The sequence below is a fragment of the Schistocerca americana genome, chromosome 6 (assembly GCF_021461395.2).
Source record: "Schistocerca americana isolate TAMUIC-IGC-003095 chromosome 6, iqSchAmer2.1, whole genome shotgun sequence".
In the NCBI taxonomy this organism is placed as follows: Eukaryota; Metazoa; Arthropoda; class Insecta; order Orthoptera; family Acrididae; genus Schistocerca; species Schistocerca americana.
The window spans coordinates 89,676,720-89,698,750 of NC_060124.1; the positions used below are offsets into that span (position 1 = coordinate 89,676,720).

Genomic DNA, 22,031 nt, shown 5'->3' on the forward strand with positions numbered 1-22,031 from the left:
GCAACCTTTGGCTCGCCTTCCCCACAATATTATCTATGTGGTCTTTCCAACTGAAGTTGTTCGTAATTTTAACACCCAGGTACTTAGTTGAATTGACAGCCTTGAGAATTGTACTATTAATCGAGTAATCGAATTCCAACGGATTTCTTTTGGAACTCATGTGGATCACCTCACACTTTTCGTTATTTAGCGTCAACTGCCACCTGCCACACCATACAGCAATCTTTTCTAAATCGCTTTGCAACTGATACTGGTCTTCGGATGACCTTACTAGACGGTAAATTACAGCGTCATCTGCGAACAACCTAAGAGAACTGCTCAGATTGTCACCCAGGTCATTTATATAGATCACGAACAGCAGAGGTCCCAAGACGCTTCCCTGGGGAACACCTGATATCACTTCAGTTTTACTCGATGATTTGCAATCTATTACTACGAACTGCGACCTTCCTGGCAGGAAATCACGAATCCAGTCGCACAACTGAGACGATACCCCATAGGCCCGCAGCTTGATTAGAAGTCGCTTGTGAGGAACGGTGTCAAAAGCTTTCCGGAAATCTAGAAATACGGAGTCAACTTGAGATCCCCTGTCGATAGCGGCCATTACTTCGTGCGAATAAAGAGCTAGCTGTGTTGCACGAGAACGATGTTTTCTGAAACCATGCGGATTACATGTCAATAGATCGTTCCCTTCGAGGTGATTCATAATGTTTGAATACAGTATATGCTCCAAAACCCTACTGTAAACCGGCGTCAATGATATAAGTCTGTAGTTCGATGGATTACTCCTACTACCCTTCTTAAACACTGGTGCGACCTGCGCAATTTTCCAATCTATAGGTACAGATCTGTCGGTGAGGACCTGTATTTATCCATTTCGAGACGACTGAAAGTTGTTTTGAATGCCAATTGTTTTCGTATATCGTATTAGAAACAGTAATATTTTGCGTGTTAGGTATTTGCATATTTTTGCCAGGCCCCTATAAGTGAAATGACTCAGCAGCCTCATGCTGTATGACCATACAGAAGACACACTATCCCTGACCTTTCTCCTCCCGGCACTCAGCGCTAGAGCTCTGAAGAAGAGAGCAGAAGGCAGCCAGACTGACCTTTTCGTGATACCCGGTACGGGTGGGCTCACTGAGGGCCTGCTCGGTGACGTTGCAGGATGCTGCCGAGGCCTCGCGGCAGCGGAAGTCGCAGTCGGCACTACGCATGCGCACAAGCAGGTCTGGGACATGGCGCCTCATGTCCAGCACCAGCACCACCGTGCGGCTGCAACAACACATCACACATCTCGCTCTCCCTGCTCTCTTATGTCCTCCTCACTGCTGCTTCTTGCTCGACATCTAAAAATGGCTCTGAGCACTATGGGACTTAACATCTATGGTCATCAGTCCTCTAGAAATTAGAACTACTTAAACCTAACTAACCTAAGGACATCACACAACACCCAGTCTTGCTCGACATCTAACAAGATCTCCTACATGCAGTCTATAGCCAGCAAATAACCTGATAACAGTTCCACACTATACAGGGTTGTCCATTGATAGTGACTGGGCCAAATATCTCACGAAATAAGCATCAAACGAAGAAACTACAAAGAACGAAACTCGTCTAGCTTGAAGGGGGAAACCAGATGGCGCTATGGTTGGCCCGCTGGATGGCGCCGCCATAGGTCAATTGCGTTTTTTTTTAAAATTGGAACCCCCTTTTTTTATTACATATTCGTGTAGTACGTAAATAAATATGAATGTTTTAGTTGGATCACTTTTTTCGCTTTGTGATGGATGGCGCTGTAATAATCACAAACTTCTAAGTACGTGGTATCGCGTAACATTCCGCCAGTGCGGACAGTATTTGCTTCGTGATACATTACCCGTGTTAAAATGGACCGTTTACCAACTGCGGAAAAGGTCGATATCGTGTTGATGTATGGCTACTGTGATCAAAATGCCCAACGGGCGCGTGCTATGAATGCTGCTCGGTATCCTGGACGACATCATCCAAGTGTCCGGACCGTTCGCCGGATAGTTACGTTATTTAAGGAAACAGGAAGTGTTTAGCCACATGTGAAACGTCAACCATGTCCTGCAACAAATGATGATGCCCAAGTAGGTGTTTTAGCTGCTGTCGCGGCTAATCCGCACATCAGTAGCAGACAAATTGCGCGAGAATCGGGAATCTCAAAAACGTCGGTGTTGAGAATGCTACATCAACATCGATTGCACCCGTACCATATTTCTGTGCACCACGAATTGCATGGCGACGACTTTGAACGTCGTCTACAATTCTGCTACTGGCCACAAGAGAAATTACGGGACGATTACAGATTTTTTGCACGCATTCTATTAAGCGACGAAGCGTCATTCACCAACAGAGGTAACGTAAACCGGCATAATATGCACTATTGGGCAACGGAAAATCCACGATGGCTGCGACAATTGGAACATCAGCGACCTTGGCGGGTTAATGCATGGTGCGGCATTATGGGAGGAAGGATAATCAGCCCCTGTTTTATCGATGGCAATCTAAATGGTGCAACCTATGCTGATTTCCTACGTAATGTTCTACCGATGTTACTACAAGATGTTTCACTGCATGACAGAATGGCGATGTACTTCCAACGTGATGGATGTCCGGTACATAGCTCGCGTGCGGTTGAAGCGGTACTGAATAGCATATTTCATGACAGGTGGCTTGGTCGTCGAAGCACCATGCCATGCCCTACACGTTCACCGGATCTGACGTCCCCGGATTTCTTTCTGTGGGGAAAGTTGAAGGATATTTGCTATCGTGATCCACCGACAACGCCTGACAACATGCGTCAGCGCATTGCCAATGCATGGGCGAACACTACGGAAGGCGAACTACTCGCTATTGAGAGGAATGTCGTTACACGCATTGCCAAATGCATTGAGGTTGACGGCCATCATTTTGAGCATTTATTGCATTAATGTGGTGTTTGCAGGTAATCACGCTGTAACAGCATGCGTTCTCAGAAATGATAAGTTCACAAAGGTACATGTATCACATTGGAACAACCAAAATAAAATGTTCAAACGTACCTACGTTCTGTATTTTAATTTAAAAACCCTACCTGTTACCAACTGTTCGTCTAAAATTGTGAGCCATATGTTTTTGACTATTACAGCGCCATCTATCACAAAGCGAAGAAAGTGGTCCAACTAAAATATTCATATTTCTTTACGTACTACACGAATATGTAATAAAAAACGGGGGTTCCTATTTAAAAAAAAAAACGCAGTTGATATCCGTTCGACCCATGACAGCGCCATCTAGCGGGCCAAGCTAGACAAGTTTCGTTCTTTGTAGTTTTTTCGTTTGACGCTTATTACGTGAGATATTTGGCGCGGTCACGATCAATGGACCACCCTGTATATGCGCTTCTCTTGCAGCAGCATATTGGTAATTTTATTTAAGCCCACCGGACAAGAAAATTAGACACATCTACGAGATGCTCAGACAATAGTGAGCAACACCACATCTATCCTTCATAAAGGCTTCAATTTGGCGAGCAAGACGTTGCACAAGATTCTTCACTTACAAAACGCCATATCCAACTGGAGTTATTCATTAATGATTATATCCTGTAGATCTACCAAACTGGCAGGTTAGAGACTGGCATGTTTCACCCATTGTTGCAGATAGTCCAAAACATTTTCTATGGGATTGAGATCGAGTGATTCAGTGGGTCAGCTAAGGTGCGATAAGGTCTCTGAGTGTTTGCCACACAGTATGCTGTTATACTTCACGACTCGAGGCTGTAGACGAAAGGGTTCAAATGGCTCTGAGCACTATGGGACTCAACTGCTGAGGTCATTAGTCCCCTAGAACTTAGAACTAGTTAAACCTAACTAACCTAAGGACATCACAAACATCCATGCCCGAGGCAGGATTCGAACCTGCGACCGTAGCGGTCTTGCGGTTCCAGACTGCAGCGCCTTTAACCGCACGGCCACTTCGGCCGGCCGAGGCTGTAGGCGAAAGGGTTCAAGTAAAGAAGCACTTTTTGTTGCGAGACTTTTCGCATGCCACAGAAACGGCACAGGAACATGGTATAGCTGTTATGCTTCGTTCTTTGTTCTGCAAGAGGTGTCCAGTTTCAGGACTGACTGACAGCTAAGGGACGCTGCTAAGTTCCCTCAGGACCTGAGACATGTAAGGAGGGGAGGTTTAAAGGCAATCCTGTTACTAACAACTGAATTTGTTGTTGAACTGAAGACTTCTTAGCGACTCACAAGGGGAATTCCTCAGACACAGCCAACCAATTCGATCCCAGTTTGACAGGGCGCCTATGTACTGCCTAAAATGAAGGGCTCTAGCATATTCTGGCCCACAATTCCTCCCCCCCCCCCCCCCCTCCCCAGTCTACTCGTTTTTGAGAAAACAGTCCTTCAAGCTCATGACGCACAGTAGAGTCAAAATTGATGGGCTAGATTGATAATTTAAAACTGAGCAATATTCATCATCATGTATGGGGGCCAAAAGTCGAGAAAAAAACTGTTACAGCTACCACTTATGTACGCATAAAGTTAAAGCCCTACAACGAAAACGGCACTATCCGAGTGAACAAGGCAACAGACTGAGCAGTGGAAACGATAACGGACCTTGCTCACGAAGAAAATCTTGTCGAAGTTGTAAGTATACTTGTTGGCTCTCTTGGGGATGATATCGCTTCGATCCTTGCCAGTACTAGCGTCATGCCATAGTTTGTTTACTGAATGCGGGTCCCCATAAAGCAGCTCACCACTCTTTGGTGACTTCGTGCTTGGCTACCACAGGGCCCCAGCCTTTGCAGCACCTCTTCCCTTATCATGCTGTATGTCTATCCTCTTGCTATTCTATTTTCCCTTCCTTGGGGAGTCCGTTTTCTCAAAAATGGTTCAAATGGCTCTGAGCACTATGGGACTTAACATCTGAGGTCATCAGTCCTTTAGAACTTAGAACTACTTAAACCTAACCAACCTAAGGACATCACACACATCCATGCCTGAGGCAGGATTCGAACCTGCGACCGTAGCAGTCGCACGGTCCCAGACTGAAGCGCCTAGAACCGCTCGGTCACAACGGCTGGCGTCTGTTTTTTCCCCTCTTCCTTCATTCTCCATCTCCTCCCCTTCCTCTGCTGGGCCTTTCAGGACTCTGTTCCACCTTGAGCGCTCTTGAAGGCCATCCCACTCGTTTGACGCGTAACATGTGACAGGGTAATGCATAATTTCCAGCCCTGAATCGACAGGTAGGGTTTGCATGCACCCCTGTACAGGCCAGGCCAGAGTGGACTGGTTGCCTGAGCTGTTATCTTCCCAAATGCCAAATGGTCTCTCTGTCTGGAGTTCAGGGGGTGTGACCTGATGTGTGAACAATCAGCTAAGGCTGGTGAGCCCTCCCCAGAGGAGGCCCCCAGTCAGAAGGAGTGCACCATCGGAGACACTGGCAATCATGGGGGATTTTTCCACAATGAGCCAGTCATTTTCATCTCAGTCTACGTCTACTAAATGTAAATGGAATGACGCTAAAGATTCAATGACTCACCCAGCTGCACCTCGGTTTCTCGTGGTATCACGTATCAAAGAAGGCCAGTCTTTTGCTACAGTTAATCCATTTATTATTCAGAAAGGTGTTGATGCAGTTGCAGGCCCTGTAAAATCCTGCTCTCGCTTATGTAATGGGCTTTGCTTTTGTTGACCAATTGTGATTTTCAAACTAAAAAACTGCTTACAGCTTCGCTTCTGCACAGTTATCATGTTTGTATCGCAGCTCATCGTCTGCTGAATTCTTCGTGTGTTGTTATTTACACTCAGCTGCTGAATGGACTATCTGAGAGGGAACCCAGCATTATCTCTCTGATCAGGTTGTCACTGCGGTGCATTAGGTAATAAAAAAGGTTATGCAAGTCTAGTGTCTACATGCACTCTTTTTCTCAAAAAAAAAAAAAAAAAAAGGTTCAAATGGCTCTGAGCACTATGGGACTTAACATCTTAGGTCATCAGTCCCCTAGAACTTAGAACTACTTAAACCTAACTAGCCTAAGGACATCTCACACATCCATGCCCGAGGCAGGATTCGAACCTGCGACCGTAGCGGTCACGCGGTTCCGGACTGAGCGCCTGAACCGCTAGACCACCGCGGCCGGCCTCTTTTTCTCATATTTGATAAAGTATTGCTTCCATTGAAGATTAAGGCAGGCTATGAAGTCATCAAGTTCTGACTGTACACTCCAAACCTGATGCATTGCCATCAGTGTCAACGTTATAACCACACTCACGTGTCCCTTCAAAACACTTGCGGTAGAGATTCTCGTGAGGGTGATTGCCCACTGCGTTCTTCCCACTGTATCAGTTGCAATGGCGACCATGCTGCGTCATCCTGTGGTGTCCCGTTATCTTGATGAGTGGGCCATCCATGAGATGGCTTGTCAAAGCCCTGCATTTTACCAACCAGCAGATATAGTACCATTCTCGCTATACCTCAGTCCGCGAAGGACATGGGCACGCAGACTTGCAGCCTCCAGTTCGGTACTGCGGTTGTGAAATCGCCCATATCATGGCAGCATCCCTATCTCCTTCTTCTGCAGCCGTGCAACAAGCCACCAAATCTTCGCCCTGGTAGAGAAATCACCTGCTACACAGATGGCAGGCCAGAAAGGACAAAAGGAACACTACCACGAAGACTTTTTATGTTCCTCCAATCAACAAACATCTGAGTCTACGTTTGACACTCATAAATACTCCGAAAAATCGAAGAAAGGCAAACGCTGTTCTCTTGTCCTGACTCGGAGATCCTCTTCAATGGCGTCACTGCGTGATACCCTCTCCCGGTTGACCTGTATTTCCTGGTGCGCATTGCCTACCGTTTTTCTGCCATTGAGTCCAAAGGCTGGCACAGGGAGAATACCGATAGCTCTGTAGATTCCATGGAACAGGATCCTCCAGCCTCCGCACCCTGTAGCAGTGAAGAAGGATGGTACTCGACTAAGGTCACTGCCCTTCGTTTGTTCCCTCCTCCTCAGTCCCCATTTTGACTCTCCTCCAATGGAACATTGATGGCATTACATCCGACAAGGAGGAATTACGACTGCTCTTGGAATCACAATGTCCAGTTCTTTTTCTGCCACCAGGAAACTAAACTGTGTCCTCACGACCTCTTTGACCTCTCGTGTTTCCTTCCAGTCCACTTTGACCTTCCTTCTCCAAGGACTGCATATAATCTCAAGGGTGAGTTATTTTTCTCATTCAGGATGACGTCCCTAGCCAAATCGTCTCGTTAAACACGTGGCTGAAAGCTGCTGCAGATTGCATTTTCCTTCCTCATTTCACCTTTTCTCTTTGTAACATCTACATCCCTTCGTCATTCATTGTCACTAGGGCAGACTTACTCCAGCTTATTGGTCAACTCCCTCACCCCTTTCTGGTGCTTGGTGACTTTAAGGCCCACAATGCTCTTTGGGATTCTTGGTGAACCTGTTCGAAATGTTTCCTCTTGGCTGACCTTCTCAATAAACTGAACCTACTCTGTCTTAACACTAGAGCAACCATGTTCCTTTCAGATTCCAAGCACACCTATTCCTCTCGTTCTGCACTGCCCAACTTGCCCATCATCTCGAGTGGTCCATTCTCTCTGACACATACTCGAGGGGCTATTTCCCGTGTGCTACCCGTTCGCTGACTCCTACCCCACCTGTGTGTAAACCCAATTGGCAGCTTTTTAAGGTCGATTGGAGGCTTTACTGCTCCCTGGCGACCTTCACCGAACAACATTTCCCCAGTTGTGATGACCAGGTAGAGCATCTTATGAACGTTATCCTTACCGCCACAAAACGTTCCATAGCTTGCACTTCTTCTTTACCGCGCCGTGTCCTAGTCCCCTCGTGGACTGAGGCATTCCACGATGCAATTCATACACAGAGGCGTGCTCTCCGCGTTTTTAACCGTCATTCTACCATGGTGAAATGTATTCGTTATGAACAGTTGCGTGCAGTGTCGTCGCATTTTTCTGGAGAGCAAAAAAGTTATCTGGCTTCCATTTACCAGTATTTTAAGAGTTCATTCCCTGATTTCCGGTCTGACCACATCAGATGATGTCACTGTGAAATCTATTGCTATCTCCAACATCTGGGCCACTATTCTGCGGAGATTTCGAGCTCCACTCACTATCACACCGCCTTTCTCGCTCAAAAATGAGTGGAGCAGAATTCCTCTCAGAATAGTGTCGCCTTTACTATGAAAGAGCTTGACCATGCTCTCATCTCATCGTGATCTTCTGCCCCAGGGCCAGACGGTGTTCACCTTTCTCTTGCGGGCAAGCACTTTTTCCTTCGTATAGACAATCACATTTTGGCAGATGGCACGTTTCCTAGAGGTGTGGGCACTGTCATACCTATACCCAAGCCTGATAAGGACAAACACCTCCCTTCTAGCTACTGCCCCACTTCTCTCACCAGCTGTGTTTGCAACGTGATGGAACATATGATTCATGCTGGTATGGGGGCTCCAGTTTGCAATTTACTAACGACTGTATAATGTGGATTTCATGCGCACCGTTCTACAGCTGACCAACTCGTGACTTTGTCAACCCACGTCACGAACGGTTTTCTGCGGAAATACCAGATCATGGCCATATTTTTTGATAGAGAAAGCCTGCGACACCTGCTATACTCTATACACGTGGAGGTTACAATGCTGCCTGCCCCATTTTCTTCGGGAATTTTTAAAAGACCGAGCTTTCAGGGTATGTGTATGTTTGGCCCTGTCAGCCATCTTTATCTTAGAGAACAGGGTGCCTCGAGGTTCTGTCCTGAGTGTCGTCTTTTTATTACATCAAAAAGAGCTGGCCATAGAGGTTATCTTGGAGGTGTTGACCAGGAATTTGGCGGAAAAAGAGGAAAGGGAGAAGATTAGAGTTACGAAAGAGAAATCAAGGAAGATGAAGGATGATAACAGCCCACTGTTTTTGGAAACACTTGCTGATTCGTCTGAAGAAACTGTTGAATTGAGTGATTCTGATGGTGGTATCATTTTTACGGAATCCTCCACGAATTCATATCAGTCAAGAGTTTGGACATATTGAAGAAGCTAAGCATAGATCTAGATTTCTTCAATAAAGTTCCTATTTCTTGCGATTCAAACACATCCTACTGAGCCATGCTGCAGCTCGCGTTGGTGCTGTTTGTAGGTTTCCGCCCTCTGTTGGAGGCCAGACGGTATCGTTTAGTTGGCATGTTGCGGTTGTTTGTCTTCTTCTCGTGTTGACTGGCGCAGCTCGGTTTCGCAAGCGTTCCCTGTGCGCTAATGGCAGCAGCGGCGGTTATCGATATGTAGTAACTGTTGCCCTATCTTTGGGGCGACGTCGTTGTTTTACCGGGTCGTGTGTGTGTGCGAGTTCGGTTGGGGACTCAGGAGGAGCCAGGTCCCCGCAGTGCGAGAACACACTGGGACTGCTGGCAGCACGCATGGAAAGCCGGATGGAAGGACTGTGGTCAGGACGGTGCACGACCTCGTCGTAAACCGGATCCAGCAAACTTTCAGATGAGTGCATTTCAATCCAAGTAGAGAAACCTCCACCATTGTGATATCTCCCGATTCGCCAGTGACTTGGGTTCGTGTCGCTGCTCATGGTGTCGCCGAGGCGAAGAGCAGCGAGTGGAGTGCTTTCTGCTCTGGTTGTAGTAGTTCATCTCTCGTTCCGGGCGCTCTAAACACAGTATTCTGAGGATGTAGTCCAGAACGCTGGTTCCATCTTTGGCGTATTGTTCCATCGTTGCATTTGGTTTAATGGACGTCAGGTAGTTTCAGCAAGATTATCATTGGTCATTCGTTAGACTGCCACTAGTCTAAGTTACCATCTTGCGAGGTGAATGCAACTCTTGTCTGCCTATCTCATCGCTCGCGAAAGTGTTTGTTGCCGGACCTTCTCAGAGGTCGATACCTGGAGCGCAGTCTGTGGCCCCTTGGTTTTTGTAAGACATGCGTGTTCTAAAAGGAGGTCTGATGGCCAGTAGTTCAATGTAATGCTCCTTCAGTCCACGCCTTCTGCGGGTATAGTCTACCTCAGTACCCTATACGGAACTTATGTACTGGTCCCTTGGTTTTATTATTTATTACAATACCTTGTAATGCCTACAAAAAAAGGTTATATATGTATAATTAATAGTTCTGGTTGCCTTCTGGATTAAATCTAACAGTGTACTGTTCAGTGGATGTTAAGGGTTGTGTTACGAAGTTTATCATCATCTTATTTCACCCGTTTGGTGCTCAGTTGTTTGCTTTTTAATTAACCTTTGCTATTGTATTTGCTGTTTTACAGCAGGTTTCTAAGTTTTTTGTATCATCGCCGTTCCTGGTGTGTAAGGCCTTCGGTCGTGATTGTGGTCCTTTGCCTTAAAATTCTAATTTCGTATTTGTATTTACGCAGTAAGCCTTTAAAACTTTATTTACTGCCATTCCTGGCGTCTGATGCCTTTTGCTGTGTTTGTGGCGACTTGCCTCTAATATTTCAATACCTGTAATTTGTAAGTTGCAGCGAGTTTTAAACAATTCTTAGTTTATTGTCATTCTTGGGGTGTAAGGCCTTCTGCCCAGATTACAGTGGCTTGATTTTAAAACAGTATCTGCTGTATCTGTATTTAAAGGTGATTTGCTAAATTGTAACTCACTGAAAAAACTATTATTTACACATTTGTTTATTCCTTCGTTAATAACGTGTGGTATTTTTATTTCTTGTTGAGTCTGGAATTACTGGTTTAAAATAAATTGTGTGTAACTGTAAAAGGCAACCAATAGCAACTGATAACGGCCCCGTCCACCGTCGTAACCGAATCCTGCCTTCCCTTGACTACCAGGTTTCACCTACCTTGTTGCCAAGAAAACTATGACAAATCTTTAGATGACAAATGACACGGAGAAGAGAAAAAAGAAGTAAAGGAAGAGTTCAATGGACTATTAACGGCCAATGAAGAGTAAGAAGAATTCATTTTGTAATATGTGCAAGGTCACTGGAGACAAAACCGTGATTGTAGAAGAAACACACTGAAAAGAAAATTGTGCTAAAGCTAGTATTGATTTATGATGCATTCTCACATTTTATTTGTTCTGGTGCACAGTAGTACTTAAATTTCTCCCATTTAAATATCTGTAAGCATATTTGCGAAACATATATAGGCTGATTTCAATTGGTAACACTCTGGTAGAAAGCCGGGGTGCAGTAGACCACACTAACCGTACTTTCGTATGTAACATTGAGATGCAGGCACGGGCACTGCTGAGGTTGTGAATAGCTGTTAGTGTCATTTACCCAAGTGCGCTCCACACGTTTTCCTCATTTGTCCGCTAGAATTTGACGGGCAAACATCTTCGTTCTCTTTTACTGCAACCCACTTTCCGTGCTTGTTGCCTGGATTTTCAGCACTGCTCCACCAGACGTAAGATATAGATATTCTGTAGTCCCGTAATACTACATCGTAATACATTATTACAATATTATTATACAGTCTACTTTCCGATGTAAATAACAAATGTTTTAGAACTGCGCATCTGGTATTCGTCTGTTGTATTATATCATATAATAATTATTTGATTACTGTGATTACTATGGCCCGGATTTTAATGACAAGTCATATTTTTTTCTGAAGTATAGGGTGAATTTTAGAACGCTTTATACATAAATCTAGGCATTTTAGTGTCGAAAACTGTATTTTGATTGTGCATATAAAGTCATATTTCAACAAATTTTAGTAATAGGTGATATTGCGGCTAACTTTTAATATGTTGTTGTTGTTGTTGTGGTCTTCAGTCCAGAGACTGGTTTGATGCAGTTCCCCATGCTACTCTATCCTGTGCAAGCTTCTTCATCTCCCCGTACCTACTGCAACCTACATCCTTCTGAATCTGTTTAGTGTATTCATCTCTTGGTCTCCCTCTACGATTTTGACCCTCCGTGCTGCCCTCCAATACTAAATTGGTGATCTCTTGATGCCTCAGAATATGCCCTATCAACAGATCCCTTCTTCTAGTCAAGTTGTGCCACAAATTTCTCCTCTCCCCAATTTTGTTCAATACCTCCTCATTAGTTATTTGATCTACCCATCTAATCTTCAGCATTCTTCTGTAGCACCACATTTCGAAAGCTTCTATTCTCTTTTTGTCTAAACTATTTATCGTCCACGTTTCGCTTCCATACATGGCCACACTCCATACAAATACTTTCACAAACTACTTCCTGACACTTACATCTATACTCGATGTTGAATTTCTCTTTCTCAGAAACGCTTTCCTTGCAATTGCCAGTCTACATTTTATATCCTCTCTACTTCGACCATCATCAGTTATTTTGCTCCCCAAATAGCACAACTCCTTTACTACTTTAAGTGTCTCATTTCCTAATCTAATACCCGCAGCATCACGCGATTTAATTCGACTACATTCCATTATCCTCGTTTTGCTTTTGTTGATGTTCATCTTATATCCTCCTTTCAAGACACTGTCCATTCCATTCAACTGCTCTTCCAAGTCCTTAGCTGTCTCTGACAGAATTACAATGTCATCGGCGAACCTCAACATTTTTATTTCTTCTCCATGGACCATAATACCTACTCCGAATTTTTCTTTTGTTTCCTTTACTGCTTGCTCAATATACAGATTGAATAATATCGGGGATAGGCTACAACCCTGTCTCACTCCCTTCCCAACCACTGCTTCCCTTTCATGCCCCTCGACTCTGATAACTGTTATCTGGTTTCTGTACAAATTGCAAATAGCCTTTCGCTTCCTGTATTTTACCCCTGCCACCTTCAGAATTTGAAAGAGGGTATTCCAGTCAATATTGTCAAAAGCTTTCTCTAAGTCTACAAATGCTAGAAATGTAGGTTTGCCTTTCCTTAATCTATTTTCTAAGATAAGTCGTAGGGTCAGTATTGCCTCACGTGTTCCAACATATGTACGGAATCCAAACTGATCTTCCCCGAGGTCGGCTTTACCAGTTTTTCCATTCGACTGTAAAGAATTCACGTTAATATTTTGCAGCTGTGGCTTATTAAACTGATAGTTCGGTAATTTTCACATCTGTCAGCACCTGCTTTCTTTGGGATTGGAATTATTATATTCTTCTTGAAGTCTGAGGGTATTTCGCCTGTCTCATACATCTTGCTCACCAGATGGTAGAGTTTTGTCAGGGCTGGCTCTCCCAAGGCTATCAGTAGTTCTAATGGAATGTTGTCTACTCCCGGGGCCTTGTTTCGACTTAGGTCTTTCAGTGCTCTGTCAAACTCTTCACGTAGTATCATATCTCCCATTTCATCTTCATCCACATCCATTTCCATAATATTGTCCTCAAGAACATCGCCCTTTTATAGTCCCTCAACATACTCCTTCCACCTTTCTGCTTTCCCTTCTTTGCTTAAAAAATGGTTCAAATGGCTCTGAGCACTATGGGACTTAACTTCTGAGGTCATCAGTCCCCTAGAACTTAGAACTACTTAAACCTAACTTTGCCCGAGGCAGTATTCGAACCTGCGACCGTAGCGGTTGCGCGGTTCCAGACTGTAGCGCCTAGAACCGCTCGGTCGCCCCGGGCGGCTTCTTTGCTTAGAACTGGGTTTCCATCTGAGCTGTTGATATTCATGCAAGTGATTCTCTTTTCTCTAAAGGTCTCTTTAATTTTCCTGTAGGCAGTATCTATCTTACTCCTAGTGATATAGGCCTCTACATCCTTATATTTTTCCTCTAGCCAACCCTGCTTAGCCATTTTGCACTTCCTGTCGATCACATTTTTGAGACGTTTGTATTCCTTTTTGCATGCTTCATTTACTGCATTTTTATATTTTCTATTTCATCAATTAAATTCAGTATCTCTTCTGTTACCCAAGGGTTTCTATTAGCCCTCGTCTTTTTACCTACTTGATCCTCTGTCGCTTTCATTATTTCATATCTCAAAGCTACCCATTCTTCTTCTACTGTATTTCTTTCTCCTATTCTTGTCAGCCGTTCCCTAATGCTCTCCCTGAAACTCTCTACAACCTCTGGATCTGTCAGTTTATCCAGGTCCCGTCTCCTGTAATTCCCACCTTTTTGCAATTTCTTCAGTTTTAATCTACAGCTCATAACCAATAGATTGTGGTCAGAGTTCACATCTGCCCCTGGAAATGTCTTACAGTTTAAAACCTGGTTCCTAAATCTCTGTCTTACCATTATATAATCTATCTGAAACCTTTCAGTATCTCCAGGCTTCTTCCATTTATACAACCCTCATTTATGATTCTTGAACCAAGTGTTAGCTATGATTAAGTTATACTCTGTGCAAAATTCTACCAGGCGGCTTCCTCTTTCATTCCTTACCCCCATTCCATATTCACCTACTACGTTTCCTTCTCTTCCGTTTCCTACTATCGAATTCCAGTCCCCCATGACTATTAAATTTTCGTCTCCCTTCACTATCTGAATAATTTCTTTTATCTCATCACACATTTCATCAATCTCTTCATCTGTGCAGCTAGTTGGTATATAAACTTGTACTACTGTGGTAGGTGTGGGCTTCGTCTCTATCTTGGCCACAATAATGCGTTCACTATGCTGTTTGTAGTAGCTTACCCGCATTCCTATTTTTTATTCATTATTAAACCTACTCCTGCATTACCCCTATTTGATTTTGTATTTATAACCCTGTGTTCACCTGACCAGAAGTCTTGTTCCTCCTGCGACCTGTCCGCAGCTCGTGGTCGTGCGGTAGCGTTCTCGCTTCCCGCGCCCGGGTTCCCGGGTTCGATTCCCGGCGGGGTCAGGGATTTTCTCTGCCTCGTGATGACTGGGTGTTGTGTGATGTCCTTAGGTTAGTTAGGTTTAGGTAGTTCTAAGTTCTAGGGGACTGATGACCATAGATGTTAAGTCCCATAGTGCTCAGAGCCATTTGAACCTCCTGCCACCGAACTTCACTAATTCCCACTATATCTAACTTTAACCTATCCATTTCCCTTTTTAAATTTTCTAATCTACCTGCCCGAATAAGGGATCTGACATTACACGCTCCGACCCGTAGAACGCCAGTTTTCTTTCTCCTGATAACGACGTCCTCCTGAGTAGTCCCCGCACGGAGATCCGAATGGGGGACTATTTTACCTCCGGAATATTTTACCCAAGAGGACGCCATCATTTAATCATACAGTAATGCTGCATGCCATCGGGAAAAATTACGGCTGTAGTTTCCCCTTGCTTTTAGCCGTTCGCAGTACCAGCACAGCAAGGCCATTTTGGTTGTGTTAAAAGGCCAGATCAGTCAATCATCCAGACTGTTGCCCCTGCAACTACTGAAAAGACTGCTGCCCCTCTTCAGGAACCACACGTTTGTCTGGCCTCTCAACAGATATCCCTCCGTTGTGGTTGTAACTACAGTACTATCTGTATCGCTGAGGGACGCAAGCCTCCCCACCAACGGCAAGGTCCGTGGTTCATTGGGGGGAGGGGGACTTTTAATATAATAGGTCATATTTACGTCAACTTTTACCAAAAATGCATATACCGTTCTTCTCGTATCTTATGGGACACACGAATAAGAAAATGAATATGTTGCTCACGAGACAATATTTAACGTGATATTATGAAAGGTAAACCGATAAATTAGTACACAGCTTTATTTCTCAGGACTGTAGCAGAAAAACGGTGTACCACAACAGTCGTTTCGCGAACATAAAAACATTGTTGCGCAGAGTCGAAAATACGCTCTCAGAGCCAACAAAGGCGGCTTCTGCCGTAATAATCATCGCAGTCCCACAGGTGTTCCCAGTAACCAATTTGAATACAGCTTTTGCCTTGTTCAACATGCCTAAAGCAAAGTGCTCCGACAGCGTGAAGTTGCGAGGATATGTTCGAGAATTCGGAGAGACGTTCTTTAGTACTGATGGGAAAAATATTATTTTGTAAACTGTGTGAAGTTAAAGTTAGTGCAGAAAAGCGCTTTAATGTGCAACAATACTGTAAACCGCCAAATACAGCAGTTGTGTGAAACGAAGTGCTGAAAATAACAGCAGGCAAACGCTGTTATTTGAACAGACAGGTCAATCGTCAACCGTGCAATCATTCTGCAAGGATTTGTGTGAAATGACGGTGTCCTGCAACATCCCATTGGAAAAGCTGAAGAATCCACACTTCAGACGGTTCTTGAAGAAGTGCACAACACATCCACTTCCAGATGAATCGACACTGAGAAAGAACTATTTATCTGTAAGCTACAATGATGTGCTCAACAAAATACGAATTACTATTGCTGAGCAAAAGATCTGGCTGTCGATAGATAAAACTACGGATATTAGTGGGCGATATATTGCAAATGTTGTTGTTGGTGTTCTAAAAGTTGATGGCCCTGGAGATATGTTCCTACTAACGTGTGAAGCTCTCGATAGAGTAAACAGTTCGACGATTCCTATTTTGTTTGACAACTTTCTGAAGCTACTGTGGCCGGATGATGTGAAAAGAGGTAACGTTTTGCTGCTTGTAACAGATGGTGCTTAATATATGGCTAAAGCAGCCAAAGAGCTTCAGATTCTCTACCTCAGTATGGTGTACGCCACTTGCCTTGCACATGCGTTGCACTGAGTTGCCGAAGAGGTACGATCAAATTACCCTGACGTGGACAAATTAATTTCCTGTGGCAAGAAAATCTATGTGAAGGCTCCGCTACGGGTGAAGAAATTCAAGGAACAAGCACCTTCAACGCCCCTCCCGCCTAAACCTGTTCTTGCACGATGGGGTTCTTGGCTTAATGCTGCTGAGTATTAAGATAATTTTCTGTGAGCTTGATAGCGATGAATCAAGTGCTATCAAAATTGTGAAAGAAGTTTTTACAGATAAATTGTCTCGAAACTTATCATACATCAATGCCAATTTTTCAGTGATATCAAAAGCCATCAAACGACTGGAAGCTGTTGGCACTCAGCAATGTGAGGCCCTGAGTATTGTGCAACATGTGCAGAGTGAGTTGGGCCGAGCTCGTGGTCATGGGGCTGACAAAGTTAAAACCAAATTGCAAAGTGTTCTCCAACGGAATCCTGGATATTCTGCACTGTGCAAAATTGGTGACAGTCTTTCAGGGAATGCCGCAACGTTTGAAGAGACTGAAACAAAGCTGAACTCCAGTAACCTGGCTGCCTTCAAATACGCTCCAGTGACGTCTTGTGAAGTGGAGAGGAGCTTTTCCAGGTGCAAAACTATCCTCAGCGACAACCGTAGATCTTTCACAATGGGAAACCTGAAAATGCACCTTGTGATCCAGTGCAACTTTGCAGATACTGAAGATTGAGATATGGTATTAAATAATGTGAAACGCTTTAAATACTACGTAGAAATAAAAGCATTGTTTTACTGTTTCGATGGATGATCTTTTCAGTGTACTTTGTGTTTAGGAAGTAAAACATTCAGACATGCAAAAAATTGGTGCAAATTAGCCACAAACCCTACAGAAAGAAAGAACTATACTTACAATATTTTGAGAAGTGAATTATGTATTACTTTATGGCGAATAAAAAATTAAATAAACAAACAAGAATGCTTTAAATAAACTTCTATTAGGTCATATGTTATTTTTGAAGGTCATATTTATGTAAGTTTTAGGTCATAAATGCTTGCATATTTCACTGTTTTTAGGTAATTAAAATCTGGGCCCTAGTGATTGCTGTATATTAGAATTGTGGTTATTATATTTTAGATGTCGTTAGGGAAACCGCTAGGCTGAAGGAGCTAATGCAAAACGTATAGGAAGAGGTGGAGGAAGCCGAGAATGTGGAGGATCGCCAACTGCATGAACCGCTACCTGTTGATGATGGGGGGCAAGGAGTCTGATGGCCAAACTACAGAGAGTGACCATTACACTGACTCAAATAAGGATGCCAGCGACGACGGAATCGACGGCCATTATCAAATATGATAACTACCTCGGAAAGGATGGCGTCACCAAGTGGATGAAGAATCCTGCAGGCCTCCAGAAGGTTGGGACCAGATCTTGGATCATCATCAAAGACATTCCTGGACTGACGAGAAACGCAAGGAATGCAAAGAACACCGAGGAATCCTCTAGTCTTTTCATTACACCAGAGATTGTCCAGACCATCGTCGACTGCACCAATAAGAAGATAGAGACGTGTATCGAAAACTACGAGACCAAGGCAGATAGCCTGTATCGGAAGACGGTTAAACATGTCATGGCTCTCCTCGGGCTTCTCTATCTAACAGGGGGATTCGAGGCTGCACGAACGAAACTGGGAAGCTTCTGGGCCACCGATCTACATCTACATCTACATCTATACTCCGCGAGCCACCTTATGGTGTGTGGCGGAGGGTACTTATTGTACCACTATCTGATCCCCCCTTCCCTGTTCCATTCACGAATTGTGCGTGGGAAGAACGACTGCTTGTAAGTCTCCGTATTTGCTCTAATTTCTCGGATCTTTTCGTTGTGATCATTACGCGAGATATATGTGGGCGGTAGTAATATGTTGCCCATCTCTTCCCGGAATGTGCTCTCTCGTAATTTCGATAATAAACCTCTCCGTATTGCGTAACGCCTTTCTTGAAGTGTCCGCCACTGGAGCTTGTTCAGCATCTCCGTAACGCTCTCGCGCTGACTAAATGTCCCCATGACGAATCGCGCTGCTTTTCGCTGGATCATGTCTATCTCTTCTATTAATCCAACCTGGTAAGGGTCCCATACTGATGAGCAATACTCAAGAATCGGACGAACAAGCGTTTTGTAAGCTACTTCTTTCGTCGATGAGTCACATTTTCTCAGAATTCTTCCTATGAATCTCAACCTGGCGCCTGCTTTTCCCACTATTTGTTTTATGTGATCATTCCACTTCAGATCGCTCCGGATAGTAACTCCTAAGTATTTTACGGTCGTTACCGCTTCCAATGATTTACCACCTATGGCATAATCGTACTGGAATGGATTTCTGCCCCTATGTATGCGCATTATATTACATTTATCTACGTTTAGGGAAAGCTGCCAGCTGTCGCACCATGCATTAATCCTCTGCAGGTCCTCCTGGAGTACGTACGAGTCTTCTGATGTTGCTACTTTCTTGTAGACAACCGTGTCATCTGCAAATAGCCTCACGGAGCTACCGATGTTGTCAACTACGTCATTTATGTATATTGTAAACAATAAAGGTCCTATCACGCTTCCCTGCGGTACTCCCGAAATTACCTCTACATCTGCAGATTTTGAACCGTTAAGAATGACATGTTGTGTTCTTTCTTCTAGGAAATCCTGAATCCAATCACAAACCTGGTCCGATATTCCGTAAGCTCGTATTTTTTTTCACTAAACGTAAGTGCGGAACCGTATCAAATGCCTTCCTGAAGTCCAGGAATACGGCATCAATCTGCTCGCCAGTGTCTACGGCACTGTGAATTTCTTGGGCAAATAGGGCGAGCTGAGTGTCACATGATCTCTGTTTGCGGAATCCATGTTGGTTATGATGAAGGAGATTTGTATTATCTAAGAACGTCATAATACGAGAACACAAAACATGTTCCATTATTCTACAACAGATTGGCGTAAGCGAAATAGGCCTATAATTATTCGCATCTGATTTATGACCCTTCTTGAAAATGGGAACGACCTGCGCTTTCTTCCAGTCGCTAGGTACTTTACGTTCTTCCAGCGATCTACGATAAATTGCTGATAGAAAGGGGGCAAGTTCTTTAGCATAATCACTGTAGAATCTTAAGGGTATCTCGTCTGGTCCGGATGCTTTTCCGCTACTAAGTGATAGCAGTTGTTTTTCAATTCCGATATCGTTTATTTCAATATTTTCCATTTTGGCGTCCGTGCGACGGCTGAAGTCAGGGACCGTGTTACGATTTTCCGCAGTGAAACAGTTTCGGAACACTGAATTCAGTATTTCTGCCTTTCTTCGGTCGTCCTCTGTTTCGGTGCCATCGTGGTCAACGAGTGACTGAATAGGGGATTTAGATCCGCTTACCGATTTTACATATGACCAAAACTTTTTAGGGTTCTTGTTTAGATTGTTTGCCAATGTTTTATGTTCGAATTCGTTGAATGATTCTCTCATTGCTCTCTTTACGCTCTTTTTCGCTTCGTTCAGCTTTTCCTTATCAGCTATGATTCGACTACTCTTAAACCTATGATGAAGCTTTCTTTGTTTCCGTAGTACCTTTCGTACATGATTGTTATACCACGGTGGATCTTTCCCCTCGCTTTGGACCTTAGTCGGTACGAACTTATCTAAGGCGTACTGGACGATGTTTCTGAATTTTTTCCATTTTTGTTCCACATCCTCTTCCTCAGAAATGAACGTTTGATGGTGGTCACTCAGATATTCTGCGATTTGTGCCCTATCACTCTTGTTAAGCAAATATATTTTCCTTCCTTTCTTGGCATTTCTTATTACACTTGTAGTCATTGATGCAACCACTGACTTATGATCACTGATACCCTCTTCTACATTCACGGAGTCGAAAAGTTCCGGTCTATTTGTTGCTATGAGGTCTAAAACGTTAGCTTCACGAGTTGGTTCTCTAACTATCTGCTCGAAGTAATTCTCGGACAAGGCAGTCAGGATAATGTCACAAGAGTCTCTGTCCCTGGCTCCAGTTCTGATTGTGTGACTATCCCATTCTATACCTGGTAGATTGAAGTCTCCCCCTATTACAATAGTATGATCACGAAACTTCTTCACGACGTTCTGCAGGTTCTCTCTGAGGCGCTCAACTACTACGGTTGCTGATGCAGGTGGTCTATAGAAGCATCCGACTATCATATCTGACCCACCTTTGATACTTAACTTAACCCAGATTATTTCACATTCGCATTCGCTAATAACTTCACTGGATATTATTGAATTCTTTACTGCTATAAATACTCCTCCACCATTGGCGTTTATCCTATCCTTGCGGTATATATTCCATTCTGTGTCTAGGATTTCGTTACTGTTCACTTCCGGTTTTAACCAACTTTCCGTTCCTAATACTATATGCGCACTATTTCCTTCAATAAGAGATACTAATTCAGGAACCTTGCCCTGGATACTCCTGCAGTTTACCAATATTACGTTGACTTTTCCTGTTTTTGGTCTCCGAGGACGGACGTTCTTTATCAACGATGATAATGTCCTCTCTGGTAAGCCGTCAGGTATTTTATCGTTTCGCCCAAGGGGGGGTCCCTCTAACCTAAAAAACCCCCGTGTGCACGCCACACGTACTCTGCTACCCTAGTAGCTGCTTCCGGTGTGTAGTGCACGCCTGACCTGTCTAGGGGGGCCCTACAGTTCTCCACCCAATAACGGAGGTCGATGAATTTGCAACCATTATAGTCGCAGAGTCGTCTGAGCCTCTGGTTTAGACCCTCCACACGGCTCCAAACCAGAGGACCGCGATCGACTCTGGGCACTATGCTGCAGATATTAAGCTCAGCTTGCACTCCGCGTGCGATGCTGGTTGTCTTCACCAAATCAGCCAGCCGCCGGAAGGAACCAAGGATGGCCTCAGAACCCAAGCGGCAGGCGTCATTCGTTCCGACATGTGCTACTATCTGCAGCCGGTCGCACCCAGTGCGTTCAATAGCTGCCGGAAGGGCCTCCTCCACATTACGGTGTTGAGATCTTCCCCCTGACGATGACCATGACTCGAGTCAGATTCCTCCTGCGCTGTCTCAAGTTTGACGAGCTCAGTACCCGACAGGCTCGGCGTGCACAAAATAAACTCTGTCCATCCGTGAAGTCTTCGACCAGTTCAACAATAACTGCCAGGACAGTTATATCCTCGGTAGCAACGTTACGATCGACGATCTTTGGCCGATGCTCTTTCATTCAATACATCCCGACAAAGCCGGTTAAGTATAGCATCAAGACCTTCGTCGAGGTATTCTACACCTCCTGCATGGAGGTGTCCGTCGGAAAGCAATCTGACAAGACTTTCCACAAGAGCAACTCCCTATCTGATGTGATTGAACGCCTCATAGCCAAGATGTCTTGATCGGGAAGAAATCTAAGGCGGAGAACTGGTACA

The 22,031-nt window shown here is 44.3% G+C and overlaps 1 protein-coding gene across 1 annotated transcript in view; it reads right to left on the minus strand.

Moving 5' to 3' along the window:
• Positions 1–22,031, minus strand: part of LOC124619637 — a 382,561-nt gene that overhangs the window by 206,791 nt on the left and 153,739 nt on the right. Inside the window, exon 4 of the mRNA XM_047146152.1 lies at positions 1,110–1,275. Within this exon, the coding sequence (XP_047002108.1) occupies positions 1,110–1,275 (166 nt within the window). The remainder of the gene's footprint in view (positions 1–1,109; positions 1,276–22,031) is intronic.